This window comes from Brassica napus, chromosome C7, assembly GCF_020379485.1.
Source record: "Brassica napus cultivar Da-Ae chromosome C7, Da-Ae, whole genome shotgun sequence".
Lineage (NCBI taxonomy): Eukaryota > Viridiplantae > Streptophyta > Magnoliopsida > Brassicales > Brassicaceae > Brassica > Brassica napus.
The window spans coordinates 10,406,256-10,429,822 of NC_063450.1; the positions used below are offsets into that span (position 1 = coordinate 10,406,256).

The 23,567-nt window shown below is 42.8% G+C and overlaps 2 protein-coding genes and 1 long non-coding RNA gene across 3 annotated transcripts; 1 reads left to right on the forward strand and 2 right to left on the reverse strand.

The window, feature by feature from the left end:
• Positions 1–846: 846 nt before the first annotated feature.
• LOC106448057 (uncharacterized protein At3g60930, chloroplastic-like) lies at positions 847–2,604 on the reverse strand. The gene is made up of 3 exons (XM_013889990.1): positions 2,199–2,604; positions 1,406–1,995; positions 847–1,335 (listed from the first exon to the last, which is right to left on the reverse strand). The coding sequence occupies exons 1-3, from the start codon at positions 2,602–2,604 to the stop codon at positions 847–849; spliced, it is 1,485 nt and encodes a 494-aa protein (XP_013745444.1).
• A 1,480-nt stretch (positions 2,605–4,084) lies between these two features.
• LOC125589861 lies at positions 4,085–17,188 on the forward strand. The gene is made up of 2 exons (XR_007326057.1): positions 4,085–4,890; positions 16,938–17,188. It is a non-coding gene; the product is annotated as an uncharacterized LOC125589861 (long non-coding RNA).
• On the reverse strand, positions 13,109–15,007 carry LOC125589860. Its single transcript, XM_048762459.1, has 2 exons — positions 14,111–15,007; positions 13,109–14,050 (listed from the first exon to the last, which is right to left on the reverse strand). The coding sequence occupies exons 1-2, from the start codon at positions 14,703–14,705 to the stop codon at positions 13,644–13,646; spliced, it is 1,002 nt and encodes a 333-aa protein (XP_048618416.1). The 5' UTR covers positions 14,706–15,007; the 3' UTR covers positions 13,109–13,643.
• Positions 17,189–23,567: the final 6,379 nt, after the last annotated feature.

Genomic DNA, 23,567 nt, shown 5'->3' on the forward strand with positions numbered 1-23,567 from the left:
ACCTTGGCATGGGCCACATCCATCTTTATTTAAGCCTCGCGCTCCATCATATTACGCAGAGAGGGAAGCGGACATCCAGCAGGTTTGAAGTGCCTCACCAAATGAGCAACACTATCTTGATCTTCCGTAATAGGACAATCCTTAGAATACAAGAACTGCCAATGAAACGGCTTAGCAACAGCCGCTTCGCCCAAGACACCAAGACGGCGATCTGAACAATTTGTTTTAGCCTTCTTCGGAGGACGATTACGCCCCTCCGAACCCGTTGGGAAACTCGACTTAACACGAGCCACAGATTTTTCACCCTCGGGATCTTTGACCCCTTGGGTTGAAGGCCGCGGAAGTGGGGTCTCTTCACGAAGAACTTCTGTGAGCGTATCACTCACATCTCCGGATCGAATACGATCCGCATTGGCACTACTAGTTCGATTTCGTACCCTATCGGAATCGCGAAAGTTAGATCTTCTTGAAGTCATATTCCTTTAGCGAGAGAAAACGAGAGTAAATGAGGTACTATGACGAACCCTATAGCAAAGCCAAAACTTTATAGGGATCGGAACCTCGCCATATCTCAACAACTCGAACAAAAAGAATCTCGAAAGCTAAGGAAACAAGGATATTCTGAAATTTTATGCTTATCCATTAAAAGATATCCAAGATATCAAGATCAAAGATCGTCAAAAAACCAAAAGATATTAAAACAGAAAAAAACTAACTAGAAACGGAATCATCGGGGACAGACGACCCCCCGACTTGATCCACTGAATCATCTGAGACTTGAGGAAGATCGAGCTCGGAGATCGACCAATCCGGCACGGCGGCTAGGGCGACAATATCCTCGCAGTCTCATTCCATTCCCTTTAATCGTGCAAGCTCCGCATCCACAGTCAGGCCCCCATCCTTAAGCTCGTTCAGGAGATCGATGTTGGCAGTCACTTCTTGTAGCCGGATCTCAGCAGACACTTCTTTCTTCTTGCTCGCCCACCTACCCTTCAAAGATTTGAGAACTTCCCGATACTTTGCCGCGATATCGTGAAGAGCAATGCGAGAAGCACGGCGAATGTCCAGATCTCTCTCGACTTTGAGCGCCGCAATACTTGCCCTTTGAGCAACCATCTGGGTCGTGAGAGCCTCATTCTCCAGATGGACTCTCCTCCAGTCCTCAGTCAAAGCTTCGATCTTCTCGGCATCCTTCTTCCCTTCTTGCTTAGTGGCTTCGAGCTCCTCCGAAAGCCTCTTGATCTCAAAACCGATGCTCTCGATTTCCTTGTCGTTCCGAGAAGCCACGACATGATCTTCCATCGTCACGACATACTCATTAAAAGCTTCCATCACCTGAGAAGAAATGGAAATAAGCAAATACCACAAAATAGCTTTTCAAGAAGAATGAAGGCGAGAAACGAACCTTAGAGCTCGCCACAGTAACCTTGGCGTAGGCTTCCCTCTCCACCGAGGAAGCGAGAGATGGGAGACGACAACCCGCAGAACTCATGCGACCAGCGAGGGAAATTAGGTCGCTTTGGGCCGCAAACGAAGAACCATCTCCCTCAGAAACGAACCTAGGACGAGACGAACCGGGCAAGGCACCCTCCGATGACCGACGTTGCTTGCGAGTCGCCGCCACCGTCTCGTCTTCTGAACTAGGACTCAATGAGACAGGAGGTCGAGTCCCTCCTGAAACGTCTTCGTCGTCGGAATCATGAATCGAGATCAAGGGAGATTTTCCGGAAGCTTGGCCCCTCGATGCAGACCCAGAAGTTCGGAACGATGACCTCCTCACAAGCTGCCTAGTTAGCCGATCTGAAGACTGGGTCTGAACAGAAAGAGTCCCTTCAACCTCCTGGGAATGTTCGGCCTCGTCTTCAGACTCCTCAACCAAAGGAGCCCTGTTGATCCCCGCCGGCAAGGCAAAGACAGTTTGAATCCGAGTTTGATCGAAACTAAACCAGTTCGAATGACCCCTCCGAAGGACTCTCATCAGAACACGGATCTCATCTGACATTGAAGAGCTTCCAGAAATAATTGAATCAAACGAAAATAAACGAAAGTTTTAGTCTTCGACTCCCCAAAAAAAAAAATCATCAACACATAGGCAAAAGGAAATTAACCGATATTCTCGGCCCAACGCCGGGGAAGCTGGCAGAAATCAAAGTCACCCATAGATGCTCGACCCATCTTGAAAAAAAAAAATTGCTCGCCCAACTTCTCGTCGCGATAAGGGATGTCCTCGATAACGTGGCAACCCAGGCGCGGAGACACGAGGAAAGTAACAGGATTCTGATTATTCCGCTTCACCAGAACGAACTGACGAAACTCGCTAAGACCAAAAGCAAGACCCTCCTCCCTAGCCTTAACCAAGAAGGCGACGAGATGCCCAAGCCCCGCCAGGACCTCGAGTATTGGCTCCGGGATCGGGAAGATAAGACCGCATGAGTGAAAGAATGAAAGATAAGCTCTGTAGTAGCCCTCACTCACGGTTTCGGCAGTCTCATGCGCACCGGCCAAATCAAGGACGACGGAACGATCGACCCCATACACTTTATAAAGGTTCTTGAGATCATCGGTTGTAGTAGTCGGATGAGGGAAAGTAAAAGACGAACACATCTCGAGATCAAAGAACAGAAAGATTCAGAGCAAAGGAGAAAGAGATGAGAAAGAAGAAGCGGGGGTATGATAAAAAGAAGACCCTCTACGTATATATACACCACCTTAACGGCTCTATCATCGCTATCAGGAAAAGCAATTATGACCTAGCCTATGCCCTAGCGGCGGCTAGAGTAGCCGTTACCGATTAAAATAATAATAAAAAAAGAGCGCCAATGAACGGCTCTTTTCGAAAACGATCGATAAAACCGGATCCGAGTGATATCGGTTACCAAACGACAAGACCCTGGTCAAAAGATAACCGCCCCTTTTCCTTTTCGATCAAATTAAAAGAGGCTGGGGGACAAATGTTGGACCCAATTTTGGTCAATACCACAAATGGGCCGCGACCAAAGGCATGGGCCTTAAAAGGCTTGAGCCCATAGCAAGAACACGAGCTCGAGAGGGAGTCGCCGAGGTCGCGAGGATCGTGCAACAAGAGACAAAGAACTCGGAGCTACCACGGAGATCTCGAGATCGACTCACTATAAAGGAAGAAGAAGAAACACGGAAGATGACACGTTGAAAACCATAGAGAGAGCTACACATTCACATTGATCTTGTTGTCTTCCCACTTTTAGACTCTTTCTTTACCGATCTCATTTGTATCACTCGATCTAGTTCAATTCATTGTATTCGATCTTAGTCATCAATAAAATCCATTTTCACCTACTGAAAAGTACTTAACATCGTTGTGTTCTAAAGATATCGTTGCCTACATTATTTGTCTTCCCTAGATCAAACCCGATCACTATCAAATACTTTGTGTAGATTTTAGGTTCTACAATAAGCTTGGGTAATATTTGTTTGCTACATGGATCTTGGACAGCTTCTGCTCATTTTAGTGGATGTAGATGGGTTTGGATGAACAGTGGTGGGAACATTCAACTTATGGGGGCAAGGAACTTCACTCGGCGCGAATCACCTTTGCATTCGGAAGTAAAAGCACTGCGGTGGGCAATGGAGAACATGCTTCAACATTCGACATGCCAGAGCTTTGGGACGGATTGCAAGTAGCTGATTACAATGATAATAGAACCTCATGCTTGGCCAAGCTTTGCGACGGAGTTGGAAAGGATTGAGACGCTTCAGATTTGCTTCCCGGATTTCAACATCATTTATGTTTCACGAGCGCGCAATCAGACTTCAGATTTTTTAGCTAAGACTGCTAGATCCTTCCATAGGGAGTTATTTTTTATTGGTTGTTCTATCCCGGTCTGGTTACCCAGACCACCTCAAGTTTGAGTAATAGAATGGTCTTTTGACGTAAAAAAAAAAAAAAAAAAATATATACTGTCAATTATTCTGTGTATTTGTTTTAATGTGCTGATCAAACATATACATATGTAGAATAAGTACATGTAATTTTAATGTGCAGGTCAAAACACAAATGTATATATGGTAAAGTATATTTTAGATATTCTCTTAATATAGCAATTAATCTAAGTTTATAAAATAAATATTTTAGAATTTAAAATATTAAAATTAGATAAACAGATTTTTAATTGATAAAATAAAATATTAATAATTAGATAATATTTATTATTTGAGTATGCAGTAAATTGGATTATGATTGGTATTTTTACGATATTTGGTTGACAAATAGATACATATAACTGGCAGTAGTTATTAAGCGGGGATTTAGTTATGTGATACCGAATATTCGAATTAAAAGATATTTGATTCACAAATCTTATAATATAAAGAAGAAGATTATTCTCTTCTCTTCTTGCCACCTCATCAAATAGATCAAATAGAGCAAGGAGGTGGCGACACGTGTCCTGCTAAATGAAAAAGTTTCGCTTACTTTTGATTTTTTATGGACTTATACGGTTTGATTATTTGTAGGTTCTGGATAATGTGTGTTGGGCTGAGAAACAAACAACAACTTGGCCCATTGTTTTTTCTTGGTAAAATATGTAGCCCGTTGTTTGCCTTCATCTTCTTCCCGAGTATTATTGTTTATAGGGTCCGTCGTCTCCTCCAAAATCTGATTTCGTCTACCACCAGCGGGTGTTCTGAAAGGTCGTGTGAGTTGAGACTTCGTGAGTGATCTATGTGTTGATGTCTGTTCATGTCGTTTTGTTATCGATTTGTCACCTCCGAACCGTTACAAGTTGGATTGATTCAACCATTAACTACTTATTAATTAACTCTTTCACCCGCTATAACCACGATCCCAGCCACGATCCTTCATTCAATGATTCTTATTCCTCTTGCAGTCGGTGAGTCTCCACCCTAAAAAAGGTAAGCTTCATCCCTAGCATCGTCCTCACAATTCCTAATAGCAATAGAAATTTATTTTTTCATAATGTTAATCGATCGGTCTGAGCAAATTTTTCTTTGGTTTCAACTGAATATATTTTGATTTATGGAGAGAGATTTCTCTCTCCGTGTGGGAACCGAAATTCACACCGTCGAGTTTTGTTAATCGGAGGAAAGCCAAGTTAACCTAGCCTTCCCTGAAGGTCTCGGTTATCTGTTGGGCCACGCACAACACAATCAATGTGAAAGATTCGAAAGTAATAAATCATAAAAGAGCGAAAAGAGAACAAAGAGGTCTTAATTCCGAATTCGCGTTTGAGCGTGAACAACAGGTAAGATCCTAGGCCACGAGAGCCACCTAAGTTCTAACCTAGTCGAGTCGCAGCTCGATAGTAAAAACGGAAAAAAGCCTAAATTGCTCTAAATATTAAGTTTGCTTTTAGAATGCTCCCCCTTTCTCTTCGTCCTAGGTCCTCCTTATATACTCCTCCTTAGGTCGGTTTACCTCTTCCTGGGCCGGATTTGTCGTGAAGCGGGATTTTCCATATTTCCTTCTTCTTTGTGATTATCTTCGGAAATTTGACATTTATCTCTCCCCACAGATGAGATAAACCGTCATACCAGTCTTTTGGGACCAAAGATGGGCCGTTGTCCGCAATTCGGACCCTCTTTGGGCCGTATCGAGACTTAAGCGTTTTTACGATTTTACTCGCGAAGTAGCCGTTGGTATAGGCATGGTTATTCCAACGGAACCCTGTTTCTTCGCATAGACGAGGCAGTTGGTGTTAAGTTAATCGTAACCTGCTCTACTACGAAGAATAGGAAACTGTTCGAGAGACATAACCTTCCCAACTTCCAGAATACGTTCGACGATGTTTTTTAGACGGAACATTGGTGTCGTACCCATGGACCTGAAGACTGAGTTACGGAAAATTCGGATGAAGATGCATGGTTATGGGAGAATTGGCCGCGCTCGCCGGGCGAGCAGATCCGTGGCACGATCGAGCTCGCCGGCGAGCCGACCGGCAACACGGTCGTGCTCGCCGGGCGAGCTGGCTCGTGTCACGGCCGAGCTTGCCGGCGAGTCGACCGGCAACACGGCAGTGCTCGCCGGGCGAGCTGGCTCGTGTCGCTGCCGAGCTCGCCGGCGAGTATACCGGCAACACTGTCATGCTCGCCGGGCGAGCTGGCCCGTGTCACGGCCGAGCTCGCCGGCGACTCGACAACAACACGGCCGTGCTCGCTGGGTGAGCTGGCTCATGTCGCGGCCGAGCTCGTCGGGCGATCCATTTCGTCTGTTCGTTTTCTCGGCTTTTGAAGTTTTGGCCGAGATTCGGTTTTTCTGAGGACTTTCGGACATCGATTCCGTCGTGACCGATTTTGACCCCAACAGTTAGCCCCCCAGCTAGCAAGGATCCGTGGACCTGGGTGTTAGGTCCTAGCTTACGGTATGGTCTGTTCTAGGTGGAATTTAGACGTAATCGTTTGTCGAAAGATCGAAGGTGAATAGTAAAGAAAAAAAAATTGTATAAGTAAGGGAAGTAAGTTTTTCAAATTCTTTACTCACTTCTTTCCTTAAGAAAAGATTCCTCCAAGATAGAAATTTTTTCTCCAAGATCTCTCTTTGCTCAAAGAAAATGTCTTCAAGAAAAGGATCTTCAAAGATGAATTCTTCCTCACACTCATCTTCGAGTGACTCTTCTGCCAATGAGGTGATCGCCCCGAAAGATGAGTTTGAAGTTGAGGAAGAAGCAAAGGATGTGTACTACAAAGCTCTTTGCGGCTCGCCTGCGCCTTCGCAAGACATTATTCCTAAGAGGCCCGTGAGGTCGCCAAACGCGCCCCTTACGCCGAGCGTGGTCTCTCCCGACTACCTCACGACTCTCAGGGATTTTTACCAGATTCCAAGTGAAGTCGTATTTCGGATCCCGAGTGGCAACGAGAGTGCGAAGAACCCTCCGGAAGGTTTCTTTATTTGCTACGAGGCCTCCCTGGTGTATTGCCGCATGTGGTTTCCGATCCCTGGTACCATCGTCTGCGCGCTTCACCACTTTGGGCTTTCGATCAGCCAGCTAAGCGTTCCGGCCTTGCAGCATTGGCTCGGCGTGTTGATCTCGAGTTACGAGCTAGGAATGGATCTTAACCCTGGCGACTTCGAGGGGTTTTGGTTTACGAGAGGAACGAGGATCGATGGCTCATACCGCATGGCGCCAAAGAAGGGTATGGCTATAATTCAGGGGCACACTTCACATCCTAAGGCATGGTTCGAGCACTTTTTCTTTGTCCGGCTAGATGGGGAGTCTGTCGAGGAGAGCTACCTCCACCTATTCCGTCGGGAGTGGAACTTTACCCGTGGTAATACGAGTAGCTATATTTTTCGTTTTGATACCTTGAAAACATGCGAAGATGATTTTTTTATTATCTTGCAGTGAACAGGATCCTTCCGCCGACTCCTGCCGATCTTTTTGCCAAGTGATATCTTCTCCGCAGCAGGCCGTTCTTCTGGAATTCCTTCACCGTCGAACGGATTCGAAGCGCGGTGGAGCTCCATCGATCTCGAGCCGTCTCTCAGCCTCTGGACGTTCCGTATGACGTAGAACCGGTCATTGATGTCTTGCCCGCTCAGAGGCAGAGAATCAGGTCTCGGAAAGGCAAGGGAGTTGCCTCCAAGAACGTCTTGGGAAACCTTCCGCTGCCAGAATGGAACCCTAGTTTCTCCCCAGGGGAAAGGAGTGGAACCAGCGAGGTTCCCCTTCCCAGCAACTTTTTTACCGACCTGCCTCCCGGTTTTACTACTTATAAGTCGCTGGACGAAGAGTCGAGGAGGAAAGTAGTCGCCGAAGGCTCCAGCTTAATCAACGAGGTTTATCCTTTGAACTTTGATCTAAAATTTTTTTTTTTTTTTCCCTTTCCGATCTTAAGTTCGTACAGGGGATGAGGGTGTTCAATGCGGCGCTCGACGGAAGTTTCCGGGAGTCGCGTATCTCTCAGTTCAAAGCCGAGGAGGCTGAAAGAGAACTCTTTCGGTTTCGGAAGGAGGTCGAAGAACAGAGCCGGAGACAGGCTGAACTCCATTCTCGGGCCCTTGTCCGTGCGGAGAGGAGAGGAAAGAGAGCGATTGTCGCCGAAATGAAGCGGAGGGCTGATTTGTTTGCCACCGAATTCGAGAGCTTTAAGGATGCTCGAGAATTCGTGGGCGATTTTCGCGAGTGTCGTGGCTCGGTTTCTACCCTCTACAAGTCGCAGAACGAGGACTTCTCTTTTCCTGCCGAGGTCGCTGAGATGTCGGGTCTTATGAACGGGTGTGCCCATGCCAAATCCTTGGTTCCTCCGATCGAAGGAAGGGTCCGACAGCTTTGGGATTCCATCGAGGTCTCGGAGGACACGGCGGAAGCGGGAACCGGTGTCGGTGATGAAGGTGCCGGAGTCGCGGACGGAGAGGTGGATCAGCCCGTGAGCTCGTTCGGGATCTCCATGTCCGGGTTCCTCGACTTCGAGCTTTGAGGATTGTTGGGATTATTTCCCTTAGTTTTATTTCGAGGTTTGATGTATCTAGGCCGAGTGTGGCCGTATTTGATTTATGTGTGTTATGGCCTTGCGAGGCTATGTGAACTATGTGTTTGAGACCGGCCGTTTGGTGGCTTTGGGTCCTAGCCGTTTTTTGCGGCTTCTATATATATGATGAATGATTGACATTCTGTGCGTTTTAGTTTATACTTCTGCCAAGTGTGAGGGAAAGATACGAGTAGTCACTTCGTATCTTAACTCTTAGTTTATCGTCTTGTTCGTTTGCTCTTACTGAACGAGGGCGTTCGGAAACGTTTAGGAGTTTCGCGAAGTTTCGTGAGCGTATTAGATATAGACGATGGGACATGTTTTTAAGATCTCGTATCATGTCTTGAGATGTTAGTGGACCAGTAGGACTGGGTTTAGGGCAAGACCTAGGTTTACTTTCGGCTCTAAGGCTGTGCGACGACTGATCGGCTCTCGTTTTGCCTGTGGGCGATTTCCACCTGGTTCTTTCCGATTTAAAGTCCGCGACTTGGCGCCGGCTTATATGACTTGTATGGAACGAACCGAGCACTCTCCAGAGACCGTCTGGAGTGCTGACCAAAATTTTGGATTTCTTGTATAGCGCGCTATGGTATCCTCGTCGGATGTAAGAGAACCTTTACTTTTACGAATGGTTAGACTACGAGTTCTTTTTTTAGAACGTTTTGGGTTTGTCCGTCGGGGCCAATCGACGGGCAATTTTTAGAGTCGCGGACGGACCGTGTGTTTGGATAATATCTCTCGAAAATATTTACGACGTCTCGCTTTTTCCGAAAGGTATATCCTTTGTAGTGAGAAAGTTACGATCTTCGTTTTTAGAGAAGATGTATTTGGTCTTGCTTGACCATTGATACGCAGTGATTGTTGTTTAAGTTAGTTCACATCCAAGGACTGCTTGAAAGGTATGTGTGTTTGGAGACCCTTGTCTTGGGTGTTTCTCAGGTTAATCTCCAATTGTTGTGGCTTATTGCAAGTGAATCGGGAGACCGAAATAAAATGAGTTTTATTGGAATAGTTTCGAAAATATCTAGTACATTTGTGGATATTCCAAACTTTGTGGGAGTATACGAGTATACGTACCCACTCCCCCCCCCTTTTGGAGAGGGGGATAGCTGAACTTGTCAATAGGACAAGCTGCCTACGTACCTCTTTCGAGGATCAAGCCATCTCGTAGTTCTGCTTTGTTGTTGCGGGCGTTCCTACTCGTTGGATAGGGCCGTTTCTGTTACTTCGACCGTTGAGGCTTTAGTTAAATTGGTGGCCGTGTCGTGAGTCGGGTTTTCCGCTGGTAGGGCGATGGACTCCGGGATCGCGTCGCTGTCCGGAGCCGTTGCATGGGCGAGTGATTCTGAATCGCTCTTTGTGGAACCTTCGGGAGTACTCTGAGTTTTCTTGACTCGCTTCGGGCTAACCGCAGGGGTGTTCCGAGTTTGTCGTAGCTTATGCTCGGTCAAAAAGCAGAGCCTAGATTGTTTCTGGCATCCCTAGATTACTGCTATTCCGTTTGGTGTTGGGAACTTGATGCTAAGGTGGTAAGTCGACGGTACCGCCTTCATTGCGTTGATCCATGGGGTTCCCATGATAACATTATAGATGGCCAGGTTATCGACTACGGCGAAGTCAATGATTTTCGTGACTTCCCTTGCCATGACCAGAAGTTTGATCGATCCGAGGGTCATTGATGTTGTGCCCGAAAAACCGGTCAGTGGTTTTGGTTCCGGGACGATTTCCCCGAGTTCGATGTTCATTCTCCAAAGAGTGTCGCGGAAAATGACGTTGACCGTGCTGCCTGTGTCGATGAGGATTCTTCCCACTTCGAGGTCTCGAATCACCAAGTCGATGACCAGCGGGTCGCAGTGAGGTTTATCGAGTCCGACGGTTTCCTCCTCCTCGAAAACAATCGTATCGTTTGGAGCGTTGTCGGTCAGGGACCGAGTCGTCCAGTTAGAACTTGTTTCCGCCTTTCTTCCGTAGGCCTTGATGGATGAAACAGAGTCGCGGTAGAATTGCGATTCTCCGATGATCATGTTTATCCTCCGGCGGGTACTATTGTCTCCAAGGTCATCCTGCCTTCTTCCGCGTTTCTCGCCAAACTGATTTACGTGTGCGTCCCTCTCGGGAGACTCTTTATCAGTCCTGGGAGGGCGGTCGGAATCCAGGATGAGGTCTTTTATGCTAGTGACCTTCAAGAGGTCGCCATCGAGGAGTTTTACGGCTAGCCTTGCGCCGAGAACTTTGCAGTTCGTAGTGGAATGACCTTTGGTCTGGTGGAACTCGCAGTAGGAGTTATCCTTATACTGGTTCCTGGACCTGGTGTTTCCGGAGGTCTTCCCTTGTTCGGAATTGATAGTGTAGTTGTGCTCGCCCTGGACGTCTTCTCCCTCGTGGTGGACATCTTCGAGAGCTTTTCTTTTTTGTGGGCGTCTTCTGCGGGTTGTACTTCTGGGAGAGGATTTTCATCTCCTCTTCCATTACGATGAAGTCCGTTGCCTTATGAAGAGCTTCTTGAATCGTTCTCGGTTTTTCGAGGGATACCCATTGCCGAAATTTCGACCGGTACCAGAGAGTTTTCTTCAGAGCATCGATCGCTACTTTGTTGCTGATCCCGGTGGCTCTTGCCATTACTAGCTTGAATATGTTCATGAACTCGCAAAGTGGCTCGTCTTCTCTTTGAGACAGGCTCCAGAGATCGACGTCCGAGGTTTCTCTGTCCATGAACATGGAATACTGCTTGAGAAACTCTGAAGCAAGTTGGCAGAAACTTCCGATGAAATTTCGTTTTAGGTGAGAAAACCATTCGAGCGCGGCTCCTTTGAGGTTTTCGACGAAGAGGAGGCAGTAGCCAGCGTCTCGTTCGCGTTCCTTGAGTTTGCACCTCCCCATCGTAATCTGGAAAGACTGAAGGTGCGCTTTCGGGTCGGTGGTGCCATCGTAGATGGGAATTTTGATATTCCCCGGGTCCGAGACGTTGGTCTCAGTAATCCGGCAGTGAACGGTTTTTTGCGTGCTTCCTCGAGAAGTCTGTCGATCTCGGGCGCAGCGCTTGTCGCGTGGTGGATTTGTGATTTCACCGCTTTCACCTCCGCTGCGGTTTTCGCGATGTACTCGCGGAGATCGTGGATCTCATCAGGATTTCTGGCAGCCTTGCGAGCTTGTCTGTGTTGGCCGCGGTGGATCCTGGCCTGCTTTTCGGCCAGCTCCTCCTATTCTACCCAATAGAGGTTTTCTTCTTCCTCGGTCATGGGTTTTTTGAAGGACGCGTCCTGCCGAGCGGATTGGCTTCGCGTTCTTCTTGGGTGGATGTCAGCACCGTCGTTCGAGTGATCGGACTGGTCGCTTATATCCAGGTCGATGAGCTCGATTTCTTCTCCTTCGTTGCTCCCGGTAGGAGGTGGAAGGTTCTCCACAGTTGGCTGTGGACCTGGCTGGAGCGTTTCATCAGGGTTTTGGCCTGAGGAAGCCTTGTCCGCGTGTGCAGCTCGATTGCCCGGAGTCTCGAAATCAAGTCTTCTACCGCTGCGGGCTCTTGTGGTTCCGCGCGGGGCTTTGCTCCTGGCCTTCGCCGTTAAGGTTTCCACCAGTTTTGCGAGAGAGGCCACGAGTTTTCCTTGTTCGTCCGTCTTTTTCTGAGCGGAGGCAAACATTTCCTTCATCTGCTCTAGTATCGCGGTGTCGGCAGTGACCGTTGATACGTTTCCAGCTGGAGTTTTATCAACGTTGGCAACGACGGGTGTCCCGTCGTGCGTTTGCGGGTCTTTGTCAGCGTTGGTCGTCATATCGGACTGAGCGTGTGTGGTTGCGAGAGAGATAGATCTGTACCCCCCTCCTTCTAGCGCCAAACTGTCGGAACCGAAATTCACACCGTCGAGTTTTGTTAATCAAAGGAAAGCCAAGTTAACCTAGCCTTCCCTGAAGGTCCCGGTTATCTGCTGGGCCACGCACAACACAATCAATGTGAAAGATTCGAAAGTAATAAGTCGTAAAAGAGCGAAAAGAGCGAAAAGAGAACAAAGAGGTCTTATTTCCGAATTCGCGTTTGAGCGTGAACAACAGGTAAGATCCTAGGCCACGAGAGCTGTCGGTATGTTCGCTAGTCTAGCCACCTAAGTTCTAACCTAGTCGAGTCGCAGCTCGATAGTAAAAACGGAAAAAAGCCTAAATTACTCTAAGTATTAAGTTTGCTTTTAGAATGCTCCCCCTTTCTCTTCGTACTAGGTCCTCCTTAGGTCGGTTTACCTCTTCTCGGACCGGATTTGTCGTGAAGCGGGCTTTTCCATATTTCCTTCTTCGTTGTGATTATCTTCGAAAATTTGACATTTATCTCTCCCCGCGGATGAGATAAACCGTCATACCAGTCTTTGGGTTCAAGTCTTTTGGGACCAAAGATGGACCGTTGTCCGCAATTCGGACCCTATTTGGGCCGTATCGAGACTTAAGCGTTTTTACGATTTTACTCGCAAAGTAGCCGTTGGTATAGGCACGGTTCTTCCAACGGAACCCTGTTTCTTCGCATAGCCGAGGCAGTTGGTGTTAAGTTAACCGTAACCTGCTCTACAACGAAGAATAGGAAACTGTTTGAGAGACATAACCTTCCCAACTTCCCGAATACTTTCGACGATGTTTTTTAGACGGAACATTGGTGATACGCCCAAAACGGGAAGGATGGCTTTGGCCGGGTGTTTGATATGAACCGAGAAGGCGATGGCACTTCTGGAACTGAGATGGATTGAAAGGATCGTCAAGAGATGCGGAATGACTCTTGATATACCACGATCTAAGGCTAACCACCTAAGAAACGATGAAGGTGTGTTGGCTAACCACCAAACGACACAAAAGATGATTGGCTGACCACCAAATCAACAAGCCGGTTCAAACCGATGAACTAGCTAAGAACTCTCTCTCTCACTCAGAGAAAAGAAGAATCGAAAATAAACAACCAAAATGAACTTCTTTTATTCATCAAAGGGACTACATATTTATAGTGTTTTGTAGTCAAAGACAATAAATAGAAATGCAGGAAAACAATGCATAGAAAATATAAATTTGACTAGATCTAGTCAAGGCACGGAAAATGGAGAAGACTAGATCTGGTCAAGACACGGAAAATGGAGAAGACTAGATCTGGTCAAGGCACGGAAAATGGAGAAGACTAGATCTGGTCAAGGCACGGAAAATGGAGAAGACTAGTCAAGATGTCCAGGTTCATCCGAACCAGATGGATGCACGGGGTAAAGATAAGGACGCTTGCGGGACTGTCCGGATGGTCCGCCAGATAAGAATGCATGTCCGTCTTTGGTTTCTTCACGACCCAAGCTAAGTCTGGCTCGACCGTGGGTTTTAGAATGTCGAGTTGGTTGGGGAAGACGGGCTGTGGTTCGGTCGGTTAGGTCGTCTGGACGTGGTTCCAGCCGAAGCTCCAATCGGGACGCACGCGGAACGGCTTGGTCAGTCTGATCGGTACGGTCGGATGAACGAACCTCGGTCAAATTGTTCAGAACGTCCTGATCTCCATGCTGGTTGGCTCCAATGGACTGATCCACGAACCAGGGCACATCATTCCCTTCCTCTTCAAAAAGATTTGTCCTCAAATCTGAAACATTAAAAGGAAAAGGATTATAAGCAAAAGAACCATAATCAGCACAATGCTCACCTTGAGTTTGGTCCGGTATTTGAATTGGCAAAGGCTCTTCCTTTTCTGGCTCGGTTTCAAGGTTCTCATTCTCCAAAGTCACCAACGGTTTTTGCTTTTGACACTTGTTAGCATAATGACCGATCCTATGGCATTTGAAGCACCTGGTGGAATGAGCTTTGCTTGTGGGTTTCACAGCTTTGCTTTTATCAAAAGAAATCTCATTAGTTTTCAAATCAGAATTTGAAAGATAAGAAGACTTACATTGCTGTTTTGGTGCCGAAGAAGTGTTGGTGTTTCCCTTCTTTTTGAGCTGTCGGATAGCATGAATTGCCTTATGCAACATCTTCTCCAAACTAGCATAAGTTTGAAGCTCGTTTTGATCAAGCACTACACGGTTGCTTCTCTTGGCTTTGGTGAAGGGACGATCACCACTTCTGACCCACTTCTCATCATTGGACCTGTTTTGTCTCTTCCTTTGTTTCTGCACAGAATCAAATTCGTTAGAAGCAAACTGTCTCTTGTCAAAAATCAATTGCTTCTTTTCAACAACAGTTTTAAAAGGAAAGTAGACATCATCTTGTAGTGGTTTTGATTTTTTGAGAAGTCCAAACATCCTGAAACACTTAACAAAGTTAGCAAATAAAAATCCTCACACTCTCAAAGTGTTTAGCTCACGATTTTTAGATGGTCACTTAGAGTTCTTTCACTGGTTCAAAGGATGATAGGCAGTCAAAATTCAGCAATCAAAACCCAAAACAAACTTTTGTGAGAAAAAGAAAAGAGAAGGTAAGATGAAGAGATTTTTGATATGGATCCGCCTTAACTGTCCTAAGGCTGGATTTCTCTTCAGCCAGCAGGGTTTCTCTTCCACCACTCCCCCTGGATTTCTCTTCAGAAGTGATTCACGCCAAAACTTTTTTTTTTTTTTTATCGATTTTTTTTTTTTTTTTTTTATAATAGGCGATCACAAGGGAGTAAAGGAACAGCCCGGATCCAAGAAATAAGAAAAGAAAAAAACGTGGAGAGATGAGAAGATGAAAGATGAAAGAAAACAAACCAGCCAAAGTGGCTCTGATACCAAGTTGATACGCCCAAAACGGGAAGGATGGCTTTGGCCGGGTGTTTGATATGAACCGAGAAGGCGATGGCACTTCTGGAACTGAGATGGATTGAAAGGATCGTCAAGAGATGCGGAATGACTCTTGATATACCACGATCTAAGGCTAACCACCTAAGAAACGATGAAGGTGTGTTGGCTAACCACCAAACGACACAAAAGATGATTGGCTGACCACCAAATCAACAAGCCGGTTCAAACCGATGAACTAGCTAAGAACTCTCTCTCTCACTCAGAGAAAAGAAGAATCGAAAATAAACAACCAAAATGAACTTCTTTTATTCATCAAAGGGACTACATATTTATAGTGTTTTGTAGTCAAAGACAATAAATAGAAATGCAGGAAAACAATGCATAGAAAATATAAATTTGACTAGATCTAGTCAAGGCACGGAAAATGGAGAAGACTAGATCTGGTCAAGACACGGAAAATGGAGAAGACTAGATCTGGTCAAGGCACGGAAAATGGAGAAGACTAGATCTGGTCAAGGCACGGAAAATGGAGAAGACTAGTCAAGATGTCCAGGTTCATCCGAACCAGATGGATGCACGGGGTAAAGATAAGGACGCTTGCGGGACTGTCCGGATGGTCCGCCAGATAAGAATGCATGTCCGTCTTTGGTTTCTTCACGACCCAAGCTAAGTCTGGCTCGACCGTGGGTTTTAGAATGTCGAGTTGGTTGGGGAAGACGGGCTGTGGTTCGGTCGGTTAGGTCGTCTGGACGTGGTTCCAGCCGAAGCTCCAATCGGGACGCACGCGGAACGGCTTGGTCAGTCTGATCGGTACGGTCGGATGAACGAACCTCGGTCAAATTGTTCAGAACGTCCTGATCTCCATGCTGGTTGGCTCCAATGGACTGATCCACGAACCAGGGCACATCAATTGGTGTCGTATCCACGGACCCGAAGACTGAGTTACGGAAACTTCAGACGAAGATGCATGGTTATGGGATGGGACCGGGTTCGAAATGGTCCATGGAGAATTGGCCGCGCTCGCCGGGCGAACTGATCCGTGGCATGATCGAGCTCGCCGGCGAGCCGACCGGCAACACGGTCGTACTCGCCGGGCGAGCTGGCCCGTGTCACGGCCGAGCTCGCCGGCGAGTCGACCGGCAACACGGCCGTGCTCGCCGGGCGAGCTGGCTCGTGTCGCGGCCGAGCTCGCCGGCGAGTCGACCGACAACACGGTCGTGCTCGCTGGGCGAGCTGTGGCTCGTGTCGCAGCCGAGCTCGCCGGCGAGTCGCGAGCTGGCCCGTGTCAGCTCGCCGGTGTCACGGCCGAGCTCGCCGGGCGATCCGTTTCGGCTGTTCGTTTTCTCGGCTTTTGAAGTTTTGACCGAGATTCGGTTTTTCTGAGGACTTTCGGACATCGATTCCGTCGTGACCGATTTTGACCCCAACACTCTGTTCTCTCTCTACACATCTTCGAGACAGAGAGAAATGCAATGTTTTGTATTCTTCCCTTCCGTTTCATCCTCTCAATCGGATTGTTTATACCTTTGTTAGTTTGATGTTTTTGTTCCGGTTCGAAATTGATCTTTCCCATGATCTTAACCGGATATATAAACTTCTATCCATATCAGAATCAGTTTCCCTTTTCTTTTTCAGATTTCAACAAAAAATCTGATATGTAATCTTTAATCCTTTTGTTGTTTGATCGTCTGCTCAGATTGTTTAAGTGTAGGAATAAAATCTTTGGCGTCTCTTTTGGTGGGCCTATTTAATTAGGTATGTGTGGAGCTTCCTCTGTAGATTGATGATTTGAGTTCATAGCTTCATAAGTTTATCTCATGGCGGGCAACAACAATGAAGGCACAAAGACTCTTGATCACATATCAAGTTTGAAACCCATTATGTTCTCCCATGATATTGTCTTCTTCTTTTTTATGTATATGTACATGAACGATTGGAGAGAGATTTGGGCTGACGATTCTCTAAGACTCTAACATGGCTATCCATGCCTCTGTTTAATTGGGTCAGAGTTGTGTCTTCTCTGGTTCTGGGCAGACTTGGCTTTAGCTGATTGAGATCCTAAGGTTTTTCCTGCTCAGGAATGTTCACAATTTAGGCTGAAAAGGTCAAAAGACAACCTAATTTTGTGTAACAATTCAAGTGTGGTGCTTCGTAGATGTATTCAGATTGATGAGAGGCTTGGTCAGACTCTCCACTGACACAATATATCAGATTGCAGCGAAGGACGCTTGGTCAAAATCCAAACAAACATGCGTCTTTCCAATTAGAAATAGTTAGAAATCCAAACAAACATGCGTCTTTCCAATTAGAAATAGTTAGTTAGCTATTTTTTGTGTTGTTTACCTAATTTAAAATATGTTTTTTGTTATCAGGAATCACCTTTTTCTTTTTAGGATCATATAAATCATCATTTTAATAACAATGCATAAAATAAAATTGAATTCAATAACTAAACATATCAAAAGAAATTATCTATGCTTTTGTGTTAAATCCAATTGTTTACAATTCTTTTTTGTGTTAAATCCAATTGTTTACAATTCTTTAAAATTACATTATCCTTTCTTTCAAAAATAAACTAGAACAAATATCAAGAGTGAAATACATAATTAAATTATCATGAACTGTTTTAATAGTAAAAAAATATGTAATTTATAAAGACAATAATAAAAACAAATAGTAAAAGTTGTTATAGAAAAATATTGAAAATTAATGTTATATATAATTGAGAATAAATTAAATATTCACGAAATTTTCATTAAATTGGTTTTAGTATAAAAGAATATTTTGTAAGTACTGTGAACACAAAATGTAAAGTTATTGTACTCATCAAAATATAAAATATTATGTACAAAAGTGAAAAAATTTAACCGTAATTTTAATACTGATATGAAAATAAAATATGCCTTTGCATATATAGTTCAACAAAGACACAATATAAAATAGTCTAACAAAAACAAAGAAAACTAAACAAACAAGTTAAAATATATATACTGACATAACAAAAATATAAATCAACTTCGTTAATAATTACTATAATATATCAGAAAACTTATTCAATAGCAACGAAACTAACATCAACTTTTTACAACAAACAGGTTTAACAAAAAAGAGACGATAATTGTTTTTAAGATTAAAACTTCAACAATACACAAAAAAAAAAGCATTTAAACCAAAAACAATTATTCAAAAAAATATAATGGAACGAAAGTCAGATTTGTTCCAACAATAAACTAAAATACTTATTTATATTAAAAATTAAGTATACGGTTATTTGAAGACATAACATATACGAACTTGAGTTATGAAATGAATGTGTCTAATTTTAATTTATATCGATAGTTATCCACAAAACACACTCACAACTCACAAGTCTCCACCCAAAAAAATCACACTGAATATCTCACTACTAAAAATACAAATAACGTATATGTATATATATTGTCAGCTATATTTGTTTTTGGATATTTATAATGTTTGGTCAGTAATTCACCAACATTAAATACTTGGTTTTAATTTGGGAAGTGATATATAATTCCTACAAAATACAATCAACTACTCTATTTAATCAAATAAATTATTTTCTTGGATAAGTCGTCAATATTTTAATTACATCATTAATAATAATATAATTACTATTATAAGTTTGGACATCAGTGCAAATGTTTAAAAAAAAAAATATTTGAACCATATATATTAACAATACATCAAATGTTCCACAACTAATGATTTTCTGTTATTTTTTTGGTTTAGCCTAAATTTTGGTGGTCAATAAAAGAAAACAATTGCGGAATTCATTATTTTCAAAATTTTGTTGATGTGAGTTTGAAGAAACATAAAAACAACATAAATATATTTCTCATATATAATACATAAATAATTTTATGATACTTGCTTATTTAATAAAAAAATTGGCTTTTCATTTCGGAATTTTTTAAATTTAAGAAGAAATGTATTAAAAACTATTAAATTCAAGAAAAGAAAATATTTTGAAAAATTAAAATAGTTATACTTTTTAATGAATTATTTTAATATAGTAACAAATATATTATTTCTCGAAAAAGGAAATAGTAAAAGTTGTAGTAAAAATAGTGAAAATTATAATTAGAAATAAAATAAAATTTTCATTAAATTTAAAATATATTTGTACTATTTAGTTTATTTGCTTACCCCTAGTAGATACATATAATTGTTAGTAATTATTAAGCCGTGGTTTAGTTAAGATTAAGCCTAGGTATAACAGGTCGATTTTATCAGTTATCATTTTGGGATTTTGAAAAAGATTTCGTACAGGTATTATAAAAATTGGGCCATGTCCTCTTGGGTTGGGGTGTGTATGGTTCTCATGTAAAATAACTGGAAAATTTTGGATGCCCGTTACATCTGGTTCAGATTTGGATATTTTAACCAAAATAACAAACTAACCGATTCGATTCAGATAATTTATATCTAAACTATCCAAATTTACCAAAAATATAAAGTAATCAAAGATATTAGATATAATTTAAATGGGTTATTTTTATACAAAATTTACTATGGATACAATTTGATTTGAGTATTTTGCGTCCAAAGCATCTATTTTTAACCATATATAACTAAAATAACAAATATATTTAATTTATAATTTTAATTTTAGGTATTACTATTATTATAAGTATAATTATAATTTATATATATATATTTGTTTAAATATAATATATATATAGATCAGTGCAGGTCGGGTTCATTATCGTATTTTGGATATTGCAATTTAAGACTCCGTTCGAGTATATAGACCGAGCCTAACATGTTCCGGAATCCTGATTTCGGGTCAGTTCCGGATCAGTTTTTAAGGTGCAGATATTATTAATTGATACATTAATAAATCAAAATGATAATAAATGTAAAAAATATACTCTGATTTTATTTAAACCTGTTTATATATTTTAAAATTCTATCGCTTATATTTTTGTATCATTCTAAAACCTGATTACGTATTCCATAATCAAAATTATATCCATTAGAACATTAAGCATATAATATTGTGTACAACTATAGTGCTTATTTTGTAACATTTAAATGTAGATATTTAATCAAAAATATATATTCGAGTTGATTGAAAAATAAACCCATGCTTATACTTATAAATATTAATTACATTTAATTTCTAAATAACCAAATATCTTAAAATACTATTTATAAACCAATTTACCTGGAAAAAAAACTGAATTACTTGAATACTTTTTATTCAAAATATTAAAAATTATCTGAAGTATCTGATATTTTATCCGAACAACCTGAATTACCCGATATTTAAACTGAAAACCTCAAATTATCCGATATTGTTATTTATAAATCAATATCCGAAAAATTAGAATAAAACCGGAACTGAACTGGACCCTTTTTGCATATTAGCCATTTTTAATTTTTTTACTGAACCGAACCAAAAACTGAAATAACTCAAATGAAACCAAACAAAACTTTGTAAATATCTGAACGGTTCTTAAATTTCTAGAACCAAAACATAGAAAACAAAATACTCGAACCGAAACCAAATGTTGAGGACAAATAGTGCACCCACATTTAAATGGGGAGATGAAAGCATTCTATTTTACTAATTATTTAACTTCTTTTAGAGGGGTACATATGTGGCTTATAGTCGAATTAAGATATAAACAGTGTTTTTATATCCAATCTGGATCTGCGTTCGAATAGGTAAACCCGGTGGCCGTATATAATCTGGGCTGGCTTATGTTCTTCATGTAGCATTCTATTAAAGTTATATTAACTGATATGTTTCACCAAAATACGGATTTAGTGAAAACATATTAATTAAAAATCTAACTAAACCCGCTATTAACATGTGAATCGACACTGGTTGACCTGGCAAAGCCCCAGAAAATAATTTAATTTTTTTTTTACAAAAATGATTAAACTTTTCATATACTTTATAATAGTACATAAATTAAACTAGTCTATTTGTCATAAAAAAATAAATGCATTGTATTTATGTTATGTATTTTAATTTATAGGTTTTGTAATGATCAATACTATTATAATTTTAATGTAGATAATTTATTTATTTTGCTTAGAAACAGACAATTGGTTTAGACCTATTAGTAAAACTAAATTTATGATTGTTTATTAGTGGTGCAAAGATGCAATGAGAGATCATTACTTCCAGAAATCAAGAGTTCAATGGCTGGGCTTAGACCGCAACACAAATTTCTTCCATAAAACTTGTCAAAGTAGGAATTCCCGGAACGCTATCAGGCGCTTGGTTACCGCAGATGGCCGCATCATTACGGAACTGGGGGACATTAAAGCAGAAGTGGTTTCTTACTATGAGGAGTTCTTGCAGGGGCAATTTGTCACAGCGGGTGAGGTTACACAAGATGATCTGGAGGATATTCTGGACTTTCGTTGTAGTTCGGAGGATGCTGCTATGTTGACTGCGCCAGTCTCAGCGGAAGAAGTTAAAGGAGCTCTATTCTCTATGCCTGCAAACAAGGCCCCTGGTCCTGATGGATTTCCTATGGAGTTTTACAAAGCGGCTGGGACAGTAGTGAGGAAGGATTTGATCACAGCTGTTCAGTCTTTCTTTCTGTTCGGTTTCCTACCCAGGAGTATCAATGTGACGCTCCTATCACTGGTTCCGAAGACAACTACCGCAGAGAAGATGAGTGATTTTCGTCCGATAGCCTGCTGTAACATGATATACAAAATAATATCGAGAATCATGGCCCATCGGCTCAAAGCTATTCTCCCCCCCCCCTGCTATTGATTTGAATCAGTGCGCATTTGTTCAAGGGCGGTTATTACTGAAGAATGTCCTCTTAGCCACTGAGCTGGTGAAAGATTACCACAAGCCATCGGTCTCTTCTCGCTCAGTAGTTAAGCTCGATATATTGAAGGCTTTTGATACAGTTAACTGGTCCTTCGTTGAAGTTACTTTGAGAGCAATGAACATTCCCGCGCAGTTTGTAACTTGGATTATGAGGTGTATGGATACTGCTACGTTCTCAGTTTCTATCAACGTCGAGCTCGAAGGTTTTTTTTCTGAGCTCTAGAGGAATTCGCCAAGGTTGTTCCCTATCTCCGTACCTATATGTCATTGTGAGCAATGTCCTCTCCAAGCTCCTCAACCGGGCAGTCCTTAATAGGAGTATCAGGTTCCATCCTATGTGCAAGGATATTCAGCTCACGCACTTAAGCTTCGCTGATGACATCGTTGTGTTCACTGATGGCCTTCCTAGTTCTCTGAATAATACGCTTGAAGTGTTTCAGTCGTTTGCGGAAATGTCAGGCTTGTGTATAAACGTAGCTAAATCTACAGTTTTTGCAGCGGGTAGAGGGAAGGAGGTTCTGGAAACAGCAGCAGCCGCAGTGGGACTATCAGTTTCAGCCTTTCCTATCAAATATCTTGGTTTGCACTTACCACGAAGATGATGACGCAGAATGATTACGAGCTATTGCTGCTGAAGATTAAAGCTCGATTCCAAAGTTGGACGAGCAAAGCGCTCTTTTTCGCTGGACGGTTGTAGCTCATTAATTCGGTAATAGCTAGCATTACGAATTTCTGGTGTTCGGCTTTCTGTCTTCCTCAAAGTTGTATTGACGAGATCGAAAGCTTGTGTGCAGCGTTTCTGTGGAGTGGCTCCCCCAATGTCACTTCTAAATCAAAAGTGGTATGGTCAGACGTCTGTAAGTTGAAAACGGAAGGTGGTCTTGGTGTGTGAAGTATAAAAGAGGTCTCCATTGTATTTGCACTTAAACTGATCTAGCGTGTCTTCAGTGACCCTGGTTCCTTGTGGATTAAATGGGTTAAGCAAGTTCTTTTGCGCAACGTCTCATTTTGGGATGTAAGGGATGGGACTGCAGGATCTTGGATTTGGAGGAAGCTTCTACAACTTCGGCCTCTCGCGAAGCAGTTCATTCGGATGTCTGTCCATAATGGTAGGACTACCAAGTTCTGGTCAGATATTTGGCACCCATTGGGGAGGTTAATTGAGATTTTGGGAGAGCATGGGAGATTGAAGTTGGGTATTAATAGTAATGCCACTATTTCGGAGGTGTTGTTGGGCAATGGGTGGAGGTTTAGAAGCACTAGAGATCGCCACATTGAGCAGGTTATTGAGCAGATTAAGGCGATGGGTTTATGTCTGACCCCCGCTGTGGAGGACGAGGTTCAATGGAAGAAGACGGAGGGGGAGTACGGACTGGACTTCTCTGCTCGGGCGACGTGGTCCATCATCTGTAACTCTCATAACACAGTTCCTTGGCACATACTCGTTTGGTTTGCTCAAGGGGTTCCTCGTTATTCCTACATTGCATGGTTAGCGATAAAAGACAGGCTCTCAACAGGCACTCGTATGCGTGTGTGGGGGATAGAGCAGGGTTGTCTGTTCT